The sequence below is a fragment of the Malus domestica genome, chromosome 10, assembly GCF_042453785.1.
Source record: "Malus domestica chromosome 10, GDT2T_hap1".
Classification (NCBI taxonomy): domain Eukaryota; kingdom Viridiplantae; phylum Streptophyta; class Magnoliopsida; order Rosales; family Rosaceae; genus Malus; species Malus domestica.
The window spans coordinates 31,786,580-31,808,512 of record NC_091670.1 but is presented as its reverse complement, the minus strand read 5'-3'; the positions used below and the strand labels follow the sequence as shown (position 1 = coordinate 31,808,512).

Below are 21,933 nucleotides of genomic sequence, written 5' to 3'. Positions count from 1 at the left end.
CTTGAGATATTGCAGGCTATGGTAAGTATTTTCATACTATACGTAGTATGTATATTTTGGAAACTATACTGATTTTATGGCGAGGGGTTATAATGTTTTCAAAAAGGTTTTTGTAAAGCTTTATTTTTTAGGCCTACTCACCCTTATTTTTCGCCCTTCCAGGTTTAGTAGCTATGCTTTCGTGTCGACGGGGATTCTTGGCAAATCTTGGTGTAGTTGGTTACCTTCCATGGTATAATTTTTATCCTACTATACTGTACTTTACTTATGCTCTGACATCACTTGTCAAATGAGTTCATTCCCACTCACCAGCACTCTTATATTTAGGCACTTTTAGGTTTAAATTTATTCACATTTTCCACATCACTACACTTTATGGCTTCGTCACCCTCTTGGTGTCGGCCAACACAGCTCGATTCGGAGTCCAGGTGAACATTTCAGGTCGGGGTTTGTCAACAACCATGTTTATATTAAATTTTAATCATCTTCAAGAATTAAAGTAAGTGGTAATTTATACTCAATATATTAATTTTCCACTTTTCTCAAGCAATAAAAAAACTTATGTATTACTTTCTTCCACTTCTCTTTAGTAATAAAAAAACTAAGTTGTGTATTACTTTCTTCCACAAACACAAGCATATTTTTGTATCTATCTTTCAGTCGTGCTCCATTTTTTATTGATGAACCCTAAATTGTAATTTCATGGCAATAGGAGATTATTCAATTAGTAAGAGTGAGATGTTGATTTCAATTAAAGTTTGAATATTGATTTTTGAATTATGTATAAATATGTCGATTTTTTTTTTAATTTTATAAAGAGGGTTTTTTTTATTAAATTGCACACAAAGTCCTCAAAATGTCAGAGACGGTCATGTGCCTTCTAAAGCATTAATACAATAAACTCGTCCTACTCTCAACTTTTTCCCTTCACAAGTGTTCTAATAATATTGAGAACGAATTTGGTGATTGCTACAGAAAATAATGAAGAGACAGAATTAAGTGGTTGGGTCGATGAGTGTACAAGGTCAAAAGGGATTTCAAAAAGGCAATCATTTTCCCTATCTTTTCTGACACATCAATCATGTACGTATATATAATATTTAGGAAATATAAATAAAATGAATACAACAAAATAATGAACTTGAATTTCATCGCACAGGAGCTGCAGCCGTCTAAATATGTGTATATATGCAGGTTCTTTGTTATGAAATTCAAGTGTGAAACAAAGGATGGCTTCAGAAATGAAGGTTGAAGTCCTTCACAAAGAAATAATTAAACCATGCGCGCCCACGCGCTGCTGCGGGGCTCAGAGTGCCAACATGCTGGCCTATATCTTGCTTATTATTTATTTTTTTCATCTTGGACGTATGTTTAAGCCTACCATCGGAAGCAAAGATGTTACGGCGCCTAAGGCCAACAACTTTTGGCCATTGGCCAATGATTGGGGTTGATTATCACCAAAACCCTTCTAGTAATTGTTGATGTATACAATAAGCTGAATAAAATAAATAACTTTGATTTCATCCCACAGGTACTGACTTTTTGTGTTGAATTATATAAGGAGGACCTGTGTTATGCAACTCCAGTGTAGAGCAAAAGATGGCTTCAGAGATCAAGGTTGAAATCCTCCACAAGGAAACAATTAAGCCTTCCTCTCCAACTCCTCACCACCTTAAAACTTCCAGCCTCTCTGGTTATGATCAGCTTACTCCTGAAATTTATGTCCCACTAATTCTCTTCTATCCCAACGGCGGTGATGAGGCCAGTATCGATCACCATGCTTTGTTTGCTGATAGATTCGGCCTTCTAAAAAGATCGTTATCTGAAGCCCTCACTCACTTCTACCCCTTTGCAGGAGAATTCATATTTAATGTTTCGATCAGCTGCAGTGACCATGGGGCTGGATTGATTGAAGCCCAAGTCAACTGTCCCATATCGAAGATTTTGGACAAACCTGATTTCCAGATCTTAGGACAGTTGATTCCAACTTCAATAGATTCCAAACAAGCAGAGACAGGCCATCTTCTTCTAGTGCAGGTCAGCTCATTTAAATGTGGTGGATTGGCAATTGGGATTAGTATTTCACATAAGGTCGCTGATGCTTCTACACTCAGCGCATTCATCAAAAGCTGGACCGCAATTGCCCTTGGCTCGGCAGGTGCTACTGACCATGCAGTGCCTTCTCCAGAATTTGGCATTGCAGCTACTATCTTCCCACCGCAAGATATCTTCAATTCGCAGCAAGGAACCATGGAATTTCCTCAAGAAAAGGGTATAGGAAAAAGATTTGTGTTCGATGCGTCAAAGATTGCTGCCCTCAAGTCCAAAGCTGCCGGTGCAACCGTGCCAAATCCTACGCGAGTTGAAGTTGTGTCAGCGCTCATTTGGAAATGCGCAATGGAAGCTTCAAGATCAAACTTGGGTTTTACAAAACCATCTGTGTGGTCTCAAGTGGTGAACATGAGAAAAAGATCAGGGAAAAGCTTGGTGGAAAACATATTGGGGAACTTTTTGTCGTACTTTGCAGCAATGAGTACGGAGAGTGAGGTGGATCTGGAAAGATTGGTTGCAAAATTCAGGAAAGGCATCGAGGAACATAAAGAAAAGTATCCTAACAATGTTGGTTGTGAGGATGCACTTCAAAGTCTCAAAGAGTACGGGAATATCCTGATAAATGACAGTATAGTGATCTATAGTTGTAGCAGTTGGTGCAAGTTTCCCTTCTATGAAACAAATTTTGGATGGGGGCAGCCGTCATGGGTGAGTACTCGTAGTAGTGAATTCAAGAATACGATTATATTGATGGACTCAAGTGATGGTTTTGGCGTGGAAGCGTTGTTGACTTTCCCTGAAGAAGACATGGCCATAATTGAAAGACATGAAGACCTGCTTGCATATGCTTCTGTGAATCCGCCTGTCATTTAATTAACATCCTCTTGCGGTTCTTAGATGGATGTGATTGTATAGGTTTAAATTGTTTTTTCGATGCTTCTACTGTCTGCGTTTTCATTACTTTTTGCTCCTTAATGGTCTGTACTGTATCTTCAATAAAATTGATATGTTTTCAGCTTTATATTAGAACAATTAATGAATGAAGGAGATATGTTTCACCCTGTGTGTATTTCAATTATTATCTAATACATGAACCGTGATCTTCCAAGATGGCAATGGCATACCAGCTCAGTTGGCTTCAAAAGAAGTCACGGGCCATAGCTAAAAGCAGTCAGGAGCCGCTTGCTTGCAGATGCTTCTCTATATGACTAATTAATTAGTATCCTCTTGTCTCTTTCAATTATTGGGGTGATGTCGTTCTCTTTGTGGAGTGGTTAACATTGTGTTGCTTTTAGTCATTGACTTTTCTTAATAAAAGACCGGATTTGTTTTTTAATTATTATGCATACATAGTAGAGTTTGGCACCACGCGTAGCATCGCTATATGTTCAAACATGTCTAGCACTACTACAATATTAGCTTTAGGTGTCAGATGTTGGTGACGGTTTAATAAGCCATTATGTTGAATAAAAGATATACAATACATCATTCAGTTAGTGTCGGATAACAATAAAATGATGTCGGTTATATCCGATATAAATTTCTATGGATATATTTTTAAATATTTTTAATATATTTCTGCCTTTTTAAGTTAATGGTGACAGTTATAACCGACAGAAAGTGACTATTTTATTATTTTAAGATGTTATATTGACTAAAAAAAGATAAATAAACACATGGTTTAAATATATTTTTTTCACTCATGACTTTGTCAGATATAACCGACACGAACAAAGCAAAATTTTGGACGGCCGTTAGAATAATCTTTGAATGTTTTTTTTTTCCACTCATGGTCCTGTTACCTAATCTTTGAATTTTTAATTTTTTTTTTTTTTGCGATTTTTTACACATGCTATCTCGGAGTATATACAAACATATTTAACGGTTGGATCATTGAAACTAGTTTCGTAGAATGCATATCTTATCAAATTGATAGATTTAACAAACACTTAAGAGTTAATGTTATACTTCCATTAAGTATAAAATAAGATTTATCCACTAATGTAAATATTTTAAATTGAAGATCGAATTCATTCATTGCATTCTTATAGGATCGAGGAGTGTAGCTGCAAAAAATCATCAAAATCAGAGCTAAAATAACCGTTAAATTATGATTTTTCATTTATAATCATTGAAAACTTTTGTTCAATTACCTAATTTATGAATGTTTGTTTTTTGCGATTTTTTACGTATGCGATTTTGGAATGTGTACAAACAAGTTTGACGGTTGAATCGTAGAAAAACTTTTCGTAGAATGCATATCGCATCAAAACGGTAAATTAAACCAACACTTAGAGTTAATGTTATACTTCCCCATCAAGTATAAAATAAGATTTTGTGGTATCCAGTGTAAATATTTTAAATTGAAAATCTAATTTGTTCAATGCATTCTTATATAGTCAAGGAGTGTAGCTGTAAAAAAATCATCAAAATCGGAGCTAAAATAACCGTTAAATTGTGATTTTTCGTTTATAACCGTCGAAAACTTTTGTTTTGTTACCTTATCTCTGAATGTTTGTTTATTGTGATTTTTTACGTATGTGATCTCGGAGTGTGTACAAACAAGTTTGACGGTTAGAGATCATTGAAAAAAGTTTCGTAGAATATGTATCGCATCAAAACAGTAGATTAAATAAACACTTAAGAGTTAATGTTATACTTCCATTAAGTATAAAATAAGATTTTGTAGTATCCACTAGTGTAAATATTTTAAATTGAAGATCAAATTTATTCATTGCATTCTTATAGGGTCAAGGAGTGTAGCGGTAAAAAATCATTAAAATTGGAGCTAAAATAACCGTTAAATTGTGATTTTTCGTTTATAACCGTCGAAAACTTTTGTTTCATTACGTAATCTCTGAATATTTATTTTTACGATTTTTTATGTATGCAATCTTGGAGTGTGTACAAATAAGTTTGACGGTTTGATCGTTGAAAAAAGTTTTGTAGAATACATATCGCGTCAAAATGGTAGATTAAACAAACACTTAGAGTTAATATTATACTTCCATTAAGTATAAAATAAGATTTTGTGTTATCCACTAGTGTAAATATTTTAAATTGAATATCGAATTTGTTCATTGCATACTTATAGGGTCGAGGAGTGTAACTGTAAAAAATCATCAAAACTGGAGCTAAAATAACCGTTAAATTGTGATTTTTCGCTTATAACCGTTAAAAACTTTTGTTCCGTTACCTAATCTCTTAATGTTTTTTTTTTGTGATTTTTTACGTATGCGATCTTGTAGTATCTACAAACAAGTTTGACAGTTAGATCATTGAAACTAGTTTCGTATAATGCATATCTCCGTTAAATTTGCCTAAATTTGAAGTAAGAAAATTAATTTGTGCTAAATTTTTATTTATGTTTTTCAAGTATTGATTAGACAATATTTAATTTGTGCTAAATTTTTATTTTGTTTCTTTATTTCATATTTTACATGGGTTATTATCTATTAAACCAAACAATTATTTATTTAATTTAAAAAAAAACTTATTCCATTTAAATGCATACTATTTATTTATTTATTAAACCAAACAATTATTATTTTATTTTTTAAAATTGTAACAAAATTTTTGGGTGGAATTTAGAATTTTGGGATGGAATTTTGGGGGGATTTTTGCCACCATTTTTTTTTGTCGATTATAACCTACAGTAATGAAAATTTTCCAACATAAAACCCCTCTATCTCTTCCTTGCGCTGATGCCTTCTCCCTTCCCCCTTTTCTCCTCTCCACATTTCCTTCTCTTCTCTTCTCTCTTATGGTTCTCCTTCGCTTGACATCTCCATGCTTCTTCTCTCTCCCTTCTCTCTTTTTCCATTTTTTCAATCACTTCCAAATACTTCTTATTAAGATTCTCTTGGTGATCCACAACCTGCTTCACCAAGTTCTCAAAAAACCTAGTCATTGAACTTAATTGCACCTTCATTTTCCTCTTCCTCTTCTAAATCTTCCTCATCAGCACCTCTTCTCCATGGAGTCTTCGGATCTGTTATCCACCCTAAATGTATCAGCTAGAGCATCTGCTTATGTCAGCCAACATGATTGGCATGCGATAGAGATGACTGTAAGGGAAACTCTTGAGTTTGTAGGACGATATCAAGGTGTTGGATTTAAATATGGTAAGCTTTACATAGTCACGTCTTTTGGTATGAATCGTGCTTGTTTATAAGCTATTAGAATCACCAAAATACATAGGAAATCCTACATTTTTTCAGGCAGTTTTCGCCAGTGAGAGCAGAGCCATAGCCAGTTTGATTCTGATTACCCTCCCCCATCTTTGCAAGGTTATAGATTGCTTCAAGCTCACCATAGAGCCTGTGTTTTTCCTCCAAGTCTCCGCATTTCTCCCCTTCTTCCTGCCTCTGCCTATTGTTAGTTGTGTCGAGGACTACCGCGTCAAGAGGCTTCCAACTGCTGCATTAACACAAACAAGTGGGGGTAAAAACAAGGTCAGCATGAAAACCAGAGAGAACACAGAACAAGTACAACAAAAAAGCACGTAAATTGCTGCAATATCAACAAAAAGTGGTTGTTTATATTTTTATTATTAGTATTATATTTTATGTCAGTTTTATCCGACAATAGTGTTTTTATTTATTCTTATTAATAAATTCTCTGTCGATTATATCTGACAGAAGTTCTATCGGTTTTAGCCGACAGAAATGCTCTTATTTATTCATTATTAATATATTCTCTGTTGGTTATATCCGACACAATTTCTGTCAGTTTTAGAGTGTTTTATGTTGAAAATTCATTTCCTGATGTTGGCAATTATGTTGCTTATTATATTTGCCACTGTATCCATTTTCTGTCGGATTTTGCTTAAAATTTGACAGTAATATACGTTTCTTGTCGGTTATCACAGCGACACTAATAAATGGTTTTGCAATAATGTAGCGTCGTAAACACTAGCTAACTTGTTAGCACTTGAGCGCTCTTGGTAAATACTAAAGAGAGTCTATACATATTTTATGATCAGTTCATAAGTGTTTACATGATCTAGTAAGGCATCATCTACCTAGAGCTAAGAGCTAGATAATAGCTAGTTGTAATATTGTTATAAGTTTGTTACAACTGTCCATGTAACTAATCCTAGTTTAGTTAGTAAACTAAGCTTAATTAGTCACTAAGGTTCATCCCAAGGTTTGGGCTACGTCCACACTAATTATGTATTTATTTGAGGGAGAGAAAGCTCTGAGAGTGAGAGCTTTGAGAGGGGGTGAGAGGGCCTAGGAATTGGCCTCTGAGGGTGAGAATATGGCTCCTCCCAATTGTGAGGGTGAGGGATCCTTTTATAGAATAAGGGCTCCTCACTTATTACATATTTACCCCTTCCCTTAGTACATAAATACATTTGAGTCCCCCGAGTATTTGTACGAGATCTAAATACGAAGGCCCTAAGTATGGTATAAACATATAGTATAAAAATGCTTACCATAACCAGCAATATTTCAAGGATACCATACGTCACAAATTTCGTAAATAAGTACATGATGTTCATAATCACATATTTTCGCCTAAATAAACATATCACATCGAATGCTCAACAAATGCTAACACACAAGTTCATGAAGAGGTATTCTGACATGAACAGGACTAGGTGTAATAATGATATACGCTCTAGTACTACAATCATGTGAAGACTGGCGCTATACGCAGCACATACGAGTCGGAGTTGCCTATTGCAACCTGTACGACAGGACTGGCACCTAAAATGGATCCAAAGTGAGTGTACGGTGCAATGTGTACATACTCATGAAAGCCTGGCCCTGAACTAGACGAGTACTAACATCGGTGCAGCAATGATGAGCAAATAACTTGAATATAATCATGCCACAGTAATTCAACAATTCTAGTCAATATAATTCTATTCATGACCATAGATATAATTAAGGCATCCCCTTTAAAGTAAGCTTACCTATGCATCCCGTAGAATTATTTCATCATTTCCCAACAATAAAACATTTCTTAGGAACCTTAATTTAATTGTGACAATCACGTAGGAAATTCATTAAGAAATGGATATATGGAAACTAACCAATATACATATCAAAGAAAAGACCCACTCACATTTTATGTCGTTAAGTCGAACCCGCATCATAGCATCGAGAGTCCTTGCGATGCGTTTCGCCTAGAAACGAAACCATTTATGTAAATATGTAATGTACTAACGTATAAATGTGTTTTTGTACAAAGTATGACTAATAAAGAAACTATTTTAAAATGGTCGAATTTCAGAAAACAGAGGGCAGATTCAGGTCCAGCACGTTGAGAAACCTTGTGACACCCCACCCACTAAATTAAATTGTATTTTCATTTTGTCCCTGAAACTTTCTAAAAATGTGCAATTAGGTCCCTTATCCTAATCTAATAATGACCCTCCATCTAGATTGTCTTTCTCCCCCACGATGCCACGTGGCAGGCCATTAGTCCACTTACTCTCTTTCTCAGCACTCATTCTCTTCCATGCACACACGTTAAGACAACACCACCCCAACGACCTAGCCACCACCACCATCAACCTCGTGGGAACCTTCTTACTCTCTCTACCACTTTTGTGGACCTTGAGGACACCCAAAAGGCACCCAAAACAATGTCTGGTGAACCCATGTGGGTTTCAAGCAAGATCCAGCCACCTCCGATCACTTCTCAGCGAAAAAAAGGTAACAAACCTCCCCCTCTCGACTTTAGCTTCAATTTGGTACCTAATTTGTGCCCTAGGTTGCTAGTTTAATAAGGATCGGAGCTAGGAAGCTCCGGCCTTCTTCCCCGACAATCGGTCAAAGTCAACGCGTCACAGGCCTTCAGGCCGAATGTGTAGCACGGGCCCTTAGCCTAATTCTTGGGTCGGGCCTCAAGCTCTAAACCCTATAACCTAACCCAATCTTTTAAAACCCAAAACCCACTCAATTAGGGCCCTTGTGCAGTATCCCTAAGCCTAAACCCTTAGGCCAATTAACCCTAAACCTAAAACCTAGTAACCATTAAGCTTCAAAGCCCAAAAGCCTAGAGGCCCAACCCGATTCTAGACCCAACCCCAAACCCTTGACCCAGTCCAACCCTAAACCGGTTTGACCCGGTTGACTTTGATCGACCCAACCCGCTGACCCATTGACTTTGATCGACCCGTTGACTTTGACCTAGTCAACGCTGACCGTTGACAACATTGACTTTTTTATCGTTATTCGGGTTTTCGTCTAGGACCCGTTATGACGTCCGTTTTCCTAAATTCAATCGTTTAAGTATAGTTTTGTTAATTGTACTCTTTATGTGTCTAAGTGAAATTAATATCGGTGATTCCATCATTCCTATTTTGTATGGCTCTACGACGACGGAGTATCTGTGAGTGCACCCCTTCTAAAATGCATGTTTTAATATTAGAAATGCATACATGAAAAGAATGATTTAATGATTACGTTTTATGAGATATTATGCTTACTTAGAATATTTTGGAATACCATATTTTCTATTGAATCCATGTTCTTGTAGGGTATCTGATGGATGACGATATACTATTTAGAACATGTTTTCCACACTTCTTTGTAGTATAGATGATGGATGACTTTATACTATGAAAATGCTTTTGAGATATATGTACCTATGTTTGGAAAGAATATGCTCAATGTTTTTGTGTGTATCTAGTGGTCACTATTCCTCCAGGGGTGAGGATTTGGTGCTAGTATATGGGCCGGGAGAAATAATCCCTAGCTTCGGGTCCAGGGACATGGAGTTGGCAAGGGGCCTGGAGAAATAATCTCTTGGCTTCGGGTCGAGAGACATGGAGCTGGCAATGGGCCGGAAGATATTATTATTTGATACCACTATTTAGCACACTATATACGAGATATGTTTTATGAAAGATTTTATGGCATGCTAGGGTTTCAAAAACCTATTACATATTATGCTATTAATGTTTTTGGAAAACTTTGGGGGTTAGTATGTTGATAAATGTTTTAGTATTATATATATATATATATATATCAACTTGATCCACTCATGTTTGTTTCGTGCCCCCTCAGGACCTAGGTACAAGGAATACGACCCGAGCTACGAGGCATTCCCATACCGGTGACATCGTCTTATCTCCTCCACTTTGACCACTCTTTTAATAACACCTTCCATTGTAATCTGTTTTAGAATATGCTCTGAACATGTCATACATTATCATAACAATTAATTGTTGGCAGTTGAATATTAGTATTGTGATAATACTCTACTACTGCATGAATAGTCACATTATTTTATCTTGTTACAATTTAGGTTATGTTCTAAGCATTTGCATTCTTAAATGGCTTACGTCACCTTCAAGTGTCAGCCAACATGTGGCCATCCCGATGTCCTCCGGACATTGGAATCGGGGCGTGTCAAACCTAAAGAGGGACCTCAGCCAATTTTGTAAAAAGTCAACGGTCAACCCTAAAAATTCGACCAAGACGCTCTAGTGATCAACTACGTTAAAACTTTAGAATTTCATTAAATGGATGTCAAAAATGAACCTAGGGAGTCAAAATTAGCCTAGGAGGGTTCCCGAGAAAATTTCAAAAATTCAACATAAGGAATATTCCAAAGAATATTCTCAGCCCATTGTGGAAATTGGGTCGGGCTGGAGCAGTGGCCCAATGGGTTGAGCTGGAGTAGTGGCCCAAAGGTTTGGGCCAAGGACTTGGACCAAGTTTTGGGCCAAGTTTGGGCTTCGGCCTCTCTTTTTTTTTCCCTCTTCTTCTTCTCCGGCGGTTGCCACTGCAATCGTTGGATTCCACCCAATTCCGACCACACCAAAAACCTAACTAAACCTAGCCTTCCAATATATCAAATCAAAGCTCAGATAACAAGGAATCAAAATATACCTTTGGTTTCCTCGACTGTGGCCGGATGTGGCCGGAAAAGGGCTCGAAATGGCCGGATATTCGCTGAAAAACTGCGAAATTTCCCCCCACACCATTTCTGTAGCAAAATGTCACAAAAACATCTCAAAGTTACCCTAATCCTATTCCAAAACGTGGTCCAAGAAGGTTTAAAGAGTTTTCAAAACTTACCCTCGCCAAAAATGGCGAGAAATCGCCAGAGAGATTCTTGAACAGTGGCGGTGCCACTGTGCAGAAAGGAAAAAAGGAGAGAGTGTGGCCAGGTGCGTGACTCCATCATCATTCATTGGTGGAAAGTTCGTGAATGAGGTGTACATCGGCAAAGATGGTGTGCGGTGGCCGTGTTTCCGTCAATGTTATGGCAGAGGAGAGACTCGGGAGAGGTAAGGGAAGAGTGAGGGAGAAGGGAGAGAGCGTGAGAGTCTGGGTAAGAAAGAAGAGAGGGAAAGAAAGAGAGTGCCCGAGATTGGGGGAAGGGACACGTGGGAGAGATTGAGAGGTGAGTGTAGGCCCCACGGGCCACAAAACAAATTATTAAAATATTAAAATATCCTTTAAAAAATATTAAAATAAAGAGATAAAAATATAAAAATTTGAAATAAATATAGAAAATATAAAATAGTAATTTTTACAAAAGTATTTTCGAATTTGTAGTTCCGTAAAATCTTCATCGTAACTCCAATTTCGATTCCGCTTGCACCTATGCGTTCGTACCGTCGAGTACTTCAAGACTATAAAATAGTAGCTCATACACGTCACGAAATGACGGTCAACAAAAGTCAACAATCTTGTCTCTAAGGCATTTTTGTCAATTCACTCTTTTAAAATTAATAAAATCGTAAAAGTATGAACGGGTTGTCATAGTATATACACACACACACACACACACACACACACATGGGTACGTTCATCAAAACTAACCAAAAATTATTGTACCAAAACATGGGTACATTTTCCAAAAGCACAAAAAAAAAAGATATTAGGCTTAATAACATTATTAAATTTCTTCTAATAAACTTGACATAGATACATTCTCGAATCAACGAAGTAGAATGTACCCATATAAGTTAAAAAAAATGGATTATAGAAAAGATTGAATGAAATTTTATATAAAAAAAAATGGGTACATTTTATATTAAAAAAGGGTACATTTTTAACAATTGGTATATTTAAGAATGGATACATATAAGATTATAAAAATTTATGGGTACAAACTTATTCTAATTTTATTTTTTATATTTGGAAAATGTTTGAATTGAAAATTAATTAAGAGTTTAATAAGGGTATGAGTATTAAAATTCTAAATCAATTACTAATTTTTTATATAAAAATTATGTAACTTACATGTAATTCATTAATATATTAATGCTATGGACTTTGATTAAAATTTAAAAACTAATAAGATCTTAATCAATCAACATTAGAAACTAGGGATCAGATACTAATTGAATGTCCACTGTTTGGAAGTGTATCCTTTGCCAGATTCTATTGGTCACTGCACATGCTTGTAGCCGTCAACTCTTAATTTCAGGTGCAAAGGTGAATGAAACATTGAGACATGATTAGAAAACAATTGTAGGATTCAAAATCAATTCTTGAAGAAATCACCTCTCATAATCACTTTAAACGGAACACCAGCTGAACTACAAGCTCGTTGCAACTCTTATATATTTCTATTTTATTTTAATTTTGGAAGAACCTCGTGGTATGACGGAATTTTATTAATAAGAAAATAAGAACTTACACTAATGGCGTAAACTATTTACTAAAGAGGAATGGAGGGGACCTAATGGAATTGCACTATTCGATGGATTCATGTGTTTACTAGTTGGCTAGGAATCAGCTTACGTGTGGGACCCGCACCCAATTCCGGAATTGAACTCCTAAAATTGGCGGAGTGGGATTCTCTAGTTTAAGCTAGTATTTAAGTTCCACATATTGGAGGCCATCTAGAATACAACTTTTCTTCTGAGATTGCCCTCCTATAATTTTGCTTATTACAAAATAATCTACAACTTCACCACCAACAAGCAGACCCTATATCCGTCTTCTCCAATCCCACCAATTTCCATTGGAGGACTCCGGCTCAGGGCTCAAGCCACCGGACCTTATTTTCCTGATTGCTTGCAAAACATATTGCCGAAAATGATAAGTGATTGAGGATGATAGGAGGCATTATGAAGGTTTATGCATCTGGGCAAGTGGGAAGGCCGTTGGCAAAGAAAATACGAGAAAGAGAAGTGATCAGAGTGAAAGGGGAATGCATGGGGTCTATGCATCTGAACAAGTGAGAGGGTAGTTGGGAAAGAAAAGGTTAAGGATGCATCTGGGCAAAAGGGTGGAATGAGGCTGATGAAGATCCGGAAGAAGAAAGAGTTTTGATCAAATAACAAATGGGTGGGGATGGCTGAGGTTGCATCTGGGGCGAAAGGGTGGGATAAGGATGGTATAATTTTTATTTTTTATTAACACAAAACCTTACGTGATAAAATTTATTAATAGACTTAAATGTCAAAATGGTCCCTATATTATAGCCATATTACCAATTTAGCCCTCGTTTTCTCGATTTGGCTAATTTAGTCCTCGTGTTTGTCTCTTTTAGCCAATTAAGGATATTTCATTCAATTTCTTTTAAAAAAAAAATCATAAGAAAAATTACATGAGATATAATTACCCTTTCTCTTTACATAAAAATGAAAATCAATGAGAAATAATACATATAAGAGATAAAAATTCCAATCTGAAAAATGATTGAGGTTGCAACATAGAAAAGAGAGGGGGTAATGTTAGGGATGAGGTTGGGGAGTTGGGAGGAGAACAAATTTTCTTTTAATTTTTAATTTTATTTCATTTTTAAATGTTTTAAATCAAATAAATAATTTTATAATAATTTATAAATTTTTATACATAAATTAGATGAAAATGTTGTTAATTGGCAAACGAAGATAAACACAAAGACCAAATTGGCCAAATTGAAAACACAGGAACTAAATTGACCCAATAACTAAAACACATGAACCATTTTAACATTTAAGCCTTATCAATATGTAATGGCCAATCAAATTCAATATCAACCAGTTCACAGAAGCTCAACATCTTAACCAGACAAATTAATTATCATTCTTTGACAAAAAATAAATATTTTATTATAGTTCAGTTTGGTGCTTAAATCATTTAACATTTTCTTTGCTCAAAACCAAACTAAACTGGCCATTAAAATTCAGATTGGCCGTTTGGTTGGACTAAAATATCCCTATGTTCCACAATCTATTCAACCCTATAAATAAATAAGTTCGATTCTTTATTCAACCATTTTTCTTTCCCTTTTTTTTTTTTTTTTTGAGAACTCAACCATTTTTTATGAGTGTTGTCATGTTTATCCTTATCATATTTTTCATCGTCTTATAACTAATATATAAATAAAAAAATAATATAAGGTAGGTGAAAAAATATGTAAAAGAAAACTATTTTACAAAATATTACCGAACACACTCTGAATTAAGTCATTTCAGAGATTTCCCAATTCCCCTTATTGTCTAGCTTCAAGATCCAACAGTCTGTAGATTACGAACAAAAATACAAGGGAAGCTACATGTTACTTTTTTTTTCTACCCCTTTTAATTGAGGTTGGGCTTCAAGAAATTGGGCCTTGGATTGGTGATACCTACCATTCCTGTGATGTCTGACTAATGAAGTCCAAAGCCCCTCACATATAATCTTTTTCTTATTTTTTATTTTTTTATTTTTTGTTCAAATCGGATCAGAGTCAGAAAATCAGACTAGGACGGGCCTTTAAGTCATACAAAAAATTAGACAAATTAATTACAACGTAACTAATGAGAGAAGATTAAAGTTTTTTATTTTTGTCTTGGCATGGAAATTTTAATCCACAACCCTATTTTTTGTCATAACAGAGAAAAACTCATCTATTTTTACAATATGCTAATGTATGACGAGAGAGGTCACTCGGTATTGCGGTTTAATAGTATTTCTTTTTAATTGTAAGTGAGAAGTGTTACGTTCGAATCTCGTAAATGTCGAGTTCGATACCAATTTAGTTCCTCTACTCATATAATGTTATGTAAGAAACAAAATGTAAAAGAGTGCAAGAAAGAGTACAATGCCTTAAACCAATATAAACTGGCATAGCTCACATATGTACTTATCGAAGGGGGCTCTTATTTTGCTTAAACGAATAAACTTGAATCCATTGAAAAGATTTTAGTCCAAAAACCATACGAGGAAACTGTTGGAATAAATATAAGAAATACTTTTATTGCAAATGATTAATTGTATGTAGCCCTTTGAAGAATATATGACATTGTATGATTGTATTTAATTAGTTCAAAACACACTGTACTTAGATTAACACTAGAACTTTCTTCTCAATTTTGAAACTGATATCTTGTTCAAATCTCATATCTTTCATATAGAAATAGAGGGAAAAAAAAATTTAAGACGGGATAACTACCTAACTTTTATGGCTAATTCTAAATTGATCACAACCTTTCATACTTTCCAAATAACTACCTAATATTTTGAAAAGTGGACATTTGGTAGGTTCACTAGTCTTAAGTGATGATGGACAATTATTAAAGCAAGTTTTTCTCTCATATCATCTACAAAGCTTTAAATTTTCAATCGACCTAGTTTCACTAGGCAAATTTACGGTTTGGCTAAAGGAAGTCAACTTGGAGAATTAGAGCTCCATAAACCACTTTAGAATTTGTCTACATCATCATTTAATGCTCGAAACATTAATTTCCCGACCTCCTCCCTAACATTACCCCCTCTCTTTTCTATGTCGCAACCTTAATCATTTTTCAGATTGGAAGTTTTATCTCTTATATGTGTTATTTCTCATTTGGCTTAAATGTCAAAGGGATCCCTGTGTTATAGCCATATGGCCAATTTAGCCCTCGTGTTCTCGATTTGGCTAATTTAGTCCTCGTGTTTGTCTCTTTTAGCCAATTAAGGATATTTCATTCAATCTCTTTTAAAAATAATTCATAAGAAAAATTACATGAGATATAATTACCCTTTCTCTTTACATATAAATGAAAAGCAATGAGAAATAACACATATAAGAGATAAAACTTCCAATCTGAAAAATGATTGAGGTTGCGACATAGAAAAGAGAGGGGGTAATGTTAGGGAGGAGGTCGGGGAGTTGGGAGGAGAACAATTTTTCTTTTAATTTTTAATTTTTGATTTTATTTCATTTTTAAATATTTTAAATCAAATAAATAATTTTATAATAATTTATAAACTTTTCTACAAAAATGAGATGAAAATGTCCTTAATTGGTAAACGAAGATAAATACAAGGATCAAATTGGACAAATTGAAAACATAGGGACTAAATTGACCCAATGACTAAAACACATGGACAATTTTAACAATTAAGCCTAATTAATATGATATAAAATTAAATTTCATTAACTAGCATGAAAAAAAAAATTATGTTGTACAAGGGTAGTTTAGTTATCAAGCTAGTTTTAATTCCAATTTAGGTGAACTAGTAAACAAGTTATATGAAATCAATATAATTTTTACTACGATTCCAGCTAGTATAGTAAACAACTTTAATAGGAATCTAATTATCTTTTCTCCTCAATCTAATTCTTCCTCAATTCAATTTTCCTCAATCTGATTACAAATTAATAAACGAGTCATTAGTCCGACGGGATGTAAACCTTATTTCTCATAAAGCAAGAAAAATAGAATATAATAAAAGAGGGGAATATAAACCAACTGTATTACAAGCTTGTTGCAACTCTTATATGTAAACTGATGTTTCTAATTTCTACATATTTCTTATTACAAAAATAATAATAATACAATACATATAAAAAGTCAAGCTAGCTAGGTACGTAGCTGGCGGATACAATCCTTAAACGATAATCTTATCTATTCAGAAAGCCAATGACAATTATAGAATTTTGGTTTGATTTATCATTATCTAGAAGAACGACGTCGTCTGAACTTGACATAGTCAGTTGTATGGGGAAAGATTCATACAATGCTTCAAACCCAATGTGTTCTTATATGCCGCCACGTTATTAACTGTTTTGTAGTCAACAAAATTATATAGCATGGTGGTTGACGATTAGATTATTACTTAAATATTAATTAACGTGCTTATATTTTTAATTAGTAACGCATCCATAATTTACAAATTTAGTTTAAAAATCTAGTTTACCTAGCATTGCTCTTATTATCAATTTTATTTTCGGGGAGTACTATCCACACACCACTTTTTACTTCTTACACACCCTTGTTAATTTCTATCCGTTGATCTTCTTCAATTCATTCGATCCGACGGCCAAAAACTAAAAAGATGGGAGAGAAGTAAAAAATGGTGTGTGGATATCACACCCCTTCTTTTATACATTGCGCGTGTTTTCATCCATAACTATAGTTATGCAAGTAAAACTAGGAAGGAGACAAGGATCCTCAAAATTGTCTAGAAACTAAGTTTTGTAGAACAGTTTAGTATTTTTTGTGTGGAGAAAGGAAAATTATGATATTGGTTAATTTATTTTAAGGAGAAATTTGTCTTATATGTAATTTTCCAAATTGGTTAAGCAACCATTCAAATAAGATGCGTCTCTTCCTCAACTAATCTCTTCCTTTAAAGGCCTCCCTTTTATATAGAGGTTTTAAAGAAATAAACTTTGTTTCTGAACCTTATGTATGTGTTTGTATATGCATGTTCAAAAACTTTATATGCATTTTTCTGAAACAAAAAGTTTAAATGCATTTTTTTCAAACGAAAAATTTTAATTCATTTTTTTTTCAACGAAAATTCTAAATGCATTCGAGTCTTATAATCACCTCAGTCAACGAACCGCACCAATCCGACCCACTTGATCCCTGCTCTAGCAAGTCGCAGTCGCAGGCATCGGTTCGAAGTTAAGGTAGATTTTAAACATATCGTCAAGAAGTGTTTGCCCTACTTACTGATGCAGGTAGGGTTGGAAAAAATTCCCGAAAATCCCGAACCAAACCAAAAAAATCTCAATCCCAAACCAAAATTCTCGAAATTTTCGGGATGAAATACCGAACCAATCCCAAAATTTCGGTATAAGAGTAGGTATTGTCTACTCAATTTTTCGGTAATCCCATACTGAACCGAAAATAAATATTATATCTATATAAGCAGCCTGCAACATAAAATAAAATAGCAAAAGGTTAGCTTCTTTATGCTTGCAGATTGTATTAAAGTGCAAATTCCAAGTTAGAAGGAAAAGGGGCACGGCCACTTAAAAAAAAGGGCTGCAATCATAAACATATCAAAATTTTGTTCGAGCAATGCAGCTAGACTCCATGTTATGCCTAGGGTAAGATCCAACAAATAAACACTACGCTTTATGGTTTCATATTTTAATTTATAATTTGTGTTGTAGTTAGTTTTGGAAGTGGGATCCCGAATAATATATAACTTGTGTTCATCTTCAAACTACATGTCCATATTTTCGACAAAAAAATGGGGTGCAGAACACAAAAATCGTCAGCTTCTGCAAGTTATTCGTGCTTCCTTGCTCGAGGGGCGTCTTCCGTTATCCTATTGGATAGAGCTCTCACCTCAGCTATCTTATTAATCGTCTTCTATCTCAATTAGTTGATTTTCAATCACCACTTCAAGTTCTCTCTTGGACATGTTGATGCTCTTGTAATCCCCATATTCTACCTCAAGTGTTTGGCTATGTGGCATTCGTTCATCTCCATAAGCTGCAAAGGAGTAAGTTGGAACCTTGGGCCTTTGCGATGTGTGTTTGTAAAATATGCCTCAAATAAAAAAGGATATCGATGTTATCATCCTCCGATGAAAAAGTAGTTTGTCACTATGAATGTTACATTTCATGAGAGAGATTGTTGACTTTTGTGTACATATTCCTGTAATCTTGAAATTCTTACCTTAGTATGATTTCATGTAAATTAGTTATTTCCTTATTAATATGATTGTAACATCTTATAAATTCATTCTTGAGAGGTGAACAGAATTAGCACAATACCATTCTAATCGAGCATTCTCTTCTCGGCCAAGTCATTAAATTGTTTAAGTTAAATATGATCAGGCTGCATTTACCATATCAGGTTTATTACACATCCTTGTAAAATCTGAGCTAAATGGCGCTTTAAGTTTGAAAGGAAAAATAATATTAACCTAATTAATTAGTTTTCTATGTAGATGACGTTTTGCAATAGTGGTGGAAAAGTAATTATTTGTATGCACTATGAGTTTGATCTTGATTGATCCCCTCCTTCTAATAATTAACAATTTAACCTATTAACGTTATCATTTGCATAAAAAAAATTTAAAAAAAAACTTGTTTATTCAAAGTAAAACAGTAAAACACAGTAAGTAGTACATACGCAAATTTAGTACATATCTCATTCTTATACAGTCGTCCGCCCTTATTAATATATTATACACTTGGACTAACAACAACATATAGTGGGGTTAAAAGAATGAGAATAATAAAAAGGAAATAACTTTCATGTGGACCCTAATTGTATGGCCATTTACTTTTTCAAAACCTTGAGAAGCAATCGTAATGAAACCGAACCCGACCAGAGGATTTTCAACGGTTTGGTTTGGATTGGTCTCTCGCAGCATAAACTTGGTCGGCTTTGGGTGTGATACTTTGTGACCTGACTAAATCGGCCTTGTTGGCGGGTTAAGGTTGAAGTTGGCGAACTAACTCGACTCGTGCCCAACCTTGGTTGGAGGAAGACGTCAGTTTCAAATTTAGCCATAACTTGCTTTTCCAGGCTAACGTATGCCTCTATTCCCCTACCACCACCACCAGCCTCTTTGGTGTCGAGGAAAACTATTAGGTTCTTGAAGGTGAGTGCCGGTAAGCCCACCCATGTAGGTCTCCCCCAACCAAAATCGTTGTCGTAGAGAGGATATCTGCACAAACTAGTGAAGTTATATGTAACCAAGTGTTCTCTGGTAAAACTGTCAGCAAGTTTCTTAACGGAACTCAAGTGCTCATCTCCCTCTTGCAGTCGTTTCACGTACTCATTGTCAATCTTGCTCATTGCTTCTCGTATATGCCTAACCATGCCATAACAAGGATCATTATCCAAACTAGTATTACTACTTGTGAAGGGACCAGTCATGGAAATAAGACAAATATTTCCAAAAGAAGACCGCGGCAATGGGGGATCCATCCGCGGGCGCAAGTTCACAGCATGGATCAGCATGTGCAACTTATTCTCAACATCAATATGATCACCACCTTTGGCAGCTTCCACAATTCGCCTCCATATGAAGGCCGATAAAATCTCAATACGTGATGGCCGTATTTTGTTGCTTTCTAAGCCTGTATATTTTTTCCTGAGCTCCTCTATCGTTGAGGCATCGAACACAAACCTTTTTGTTACCTTTTTTCTTGTGATACCAACGTGTGCGTCATACCCAGTGATCTCCTTAGGTGGGAAGAGTGAGGCTGAAACAAATTCCGGTCGCTCTATTTTCGCTTGATTATCATCATGGTCATGACCACCACGGGCAATGGCAGCCCAAGTTTTGGTGAACATGAGCATGGATAGTCCATCTGCAATCTTGTGAGAAGTGCATAGACCAATGGCGAAGCCTCCACATTCAAACATATTGAGCTGGACACCCAGTATAAATTCACCAGCGACATCATCCAGTTCAAACGGGACAAGTTTGTTGAGTTCCTCAGGGATTGGATTGTTGAGAACCTCAGAAAGTTGACAGTTCTTGACTTGGGCTTCAAGGTAGGGAACACCCTCGTCATTGCAATTTACAAAATGGTTTTCGAGTCTGGCTCGTCCAGCTAGTGGATAGTAAAGGGTTAAGACATATGCTAAGGACTTCTTAAGGTGTTGGGATATTTCATTAATTGTGGGTTGTCTCTCGCCATTGAATTCAAAGAAGAGGACCAAAGAAGTATACACTGGGGGATTTATTTGATCAAGAAAGGAGAACTGGTAATGGGAAAGGTGGTTTGGGGTTGGAGAAGATGGCTTGATAATCTCCTTGGAGATTACTTCCACCTTGATGTCCTCCATATGGATCAAGAAAGGAGACCTGGTAATGGCAAAGAAGTTTGGGGTTGGAGAAGATGGCTTGATAATCGCCTAAAGTTCTATAATAAGTTAACTTGACTAAGTTGTGTGATCTATATTCTCATATGTATACATACACATATAGACTTTGTTGCAACTCCCTTCTTCGTGATCCTGGTGGTTTTGGATTCTTCTCTCACTAGTGTTACTGTAAACACAAAATTTCTTGCAACGAATGAAACAAGAAACACGTGTACAAAATAAATTTGTATTGATGAATGTTTAGGGTTAAGATCTGTGTAGCTATTCTTTTACAAGAATCTTCCCTTGATTTGATCTCCAATCTTGAGTTTGATCCAAGGGTAGCAATCACTTGATCTTGAACCGGGATGTGCTTTGGTCAAGGGTTGTCGAGGCTTGATCTTGAACAAATTGGGACAATGGGTAGTGTTATGTGGTGGTGGATGAATCGGCACATGTCAGCACGTGTGTTTGTTATGCTTATTGATTCACCGCGAGCTTGGGGAAGAACACGAGTGTTTGAGTATTTTGGTGTTAGCCTTGGTTAGAGAACTTTTGAATTTCTCTGAGGCTTGGGCTTGCTTTGTTTTCTTTTTTGAAGTATTTCTCTTAAAAATGAGACTAGTATTTATAGGCAAGGGATTGAGTCTTAGTTTTGAATTTCCAATTTGAATCCCGTAATTGTGGGATTGATTTTCTGATTTGATTTAATTTAGATGTTAGTTAAATTAGAATCTTTAAGCTAGGAAATTAAACCCCAGTTGGTATAATTTGATCAAATTAGAGTTAATTTGTCCCATTTTATATTTGATTTGATTTGTTTCACAGAGGTTTCATATAGGAGTAGGCATCCGGTTGGTTGAGTTGGACTTTAATCCATTGACAATCCAACATGCTCGGGTTGAAATTGTTCAAGCCTATTTTTCACCCAAGAATATGTGAAA

At 35.4% G+C, this 21,933-nt stretch overlaps 2 protein-coding genes across 2 annotated transcripts; one reads left to right on the top strand and one right to left on the bottom strand.

Annotated features, from left to right (window-relative positions):
- The first annotated feature begins 1,249 nt into the window (after positions 1-1,249).
- On the top strand, positions 1,250-3,110 carry LOC103445779 (epi-neemfruitin B 7-O-acetyltransferse L7AT-like). Its single transcript, XM_070806993.1, has one exon. It carries the CDS (start codon positions 1,600-1,602, stop codon positions 2,923-2,925), a length of 1,326 nt encoding a protein of 441 aa, XP_070663094.1. The 5' UTR covers positions 1,250-1,599; the 3' UTR covers positions 2,926-3,110.
- A 16,131-nt stretch (positions 3,111-19,241) lies between these two features.
- On the bottom strand, positions 19,242-21,575 carry LOC103445837 (limonoid 21-O-acetyltransferse-like). The gene has a single exon (XM_029110022.2). It carries the CDS (start codon positions 20,969-20,971, stop codon positions 19,451-19,453), a length of 1,521 nt encoding a protein of 506 aa, XP_028965855.1. The 5' UTR covers positions 20,972-21,575; the 3' UTR covers positions 19,242-19,450.
- Positions 21,576-21,933: the final 358 nt, after the last annotated feature.

Bases quoted from the DNA above. Each gene is read 5' to 3' on its own strand.
- LOC103445779 (XM_070806993.1), top strand. From the start codon at position 1,600: ATGGCTTCAGAGATCAAGGTTGAAATCCTCCACAAGGAAACAATTAAG.
- LOC103445837 (XM_029110022.2), bottom strand. From the start codon at position 20,971: ATGGAGGACATCAAGGTGGAAGTAATCTCCAAGGAGATTATCAAGCCA.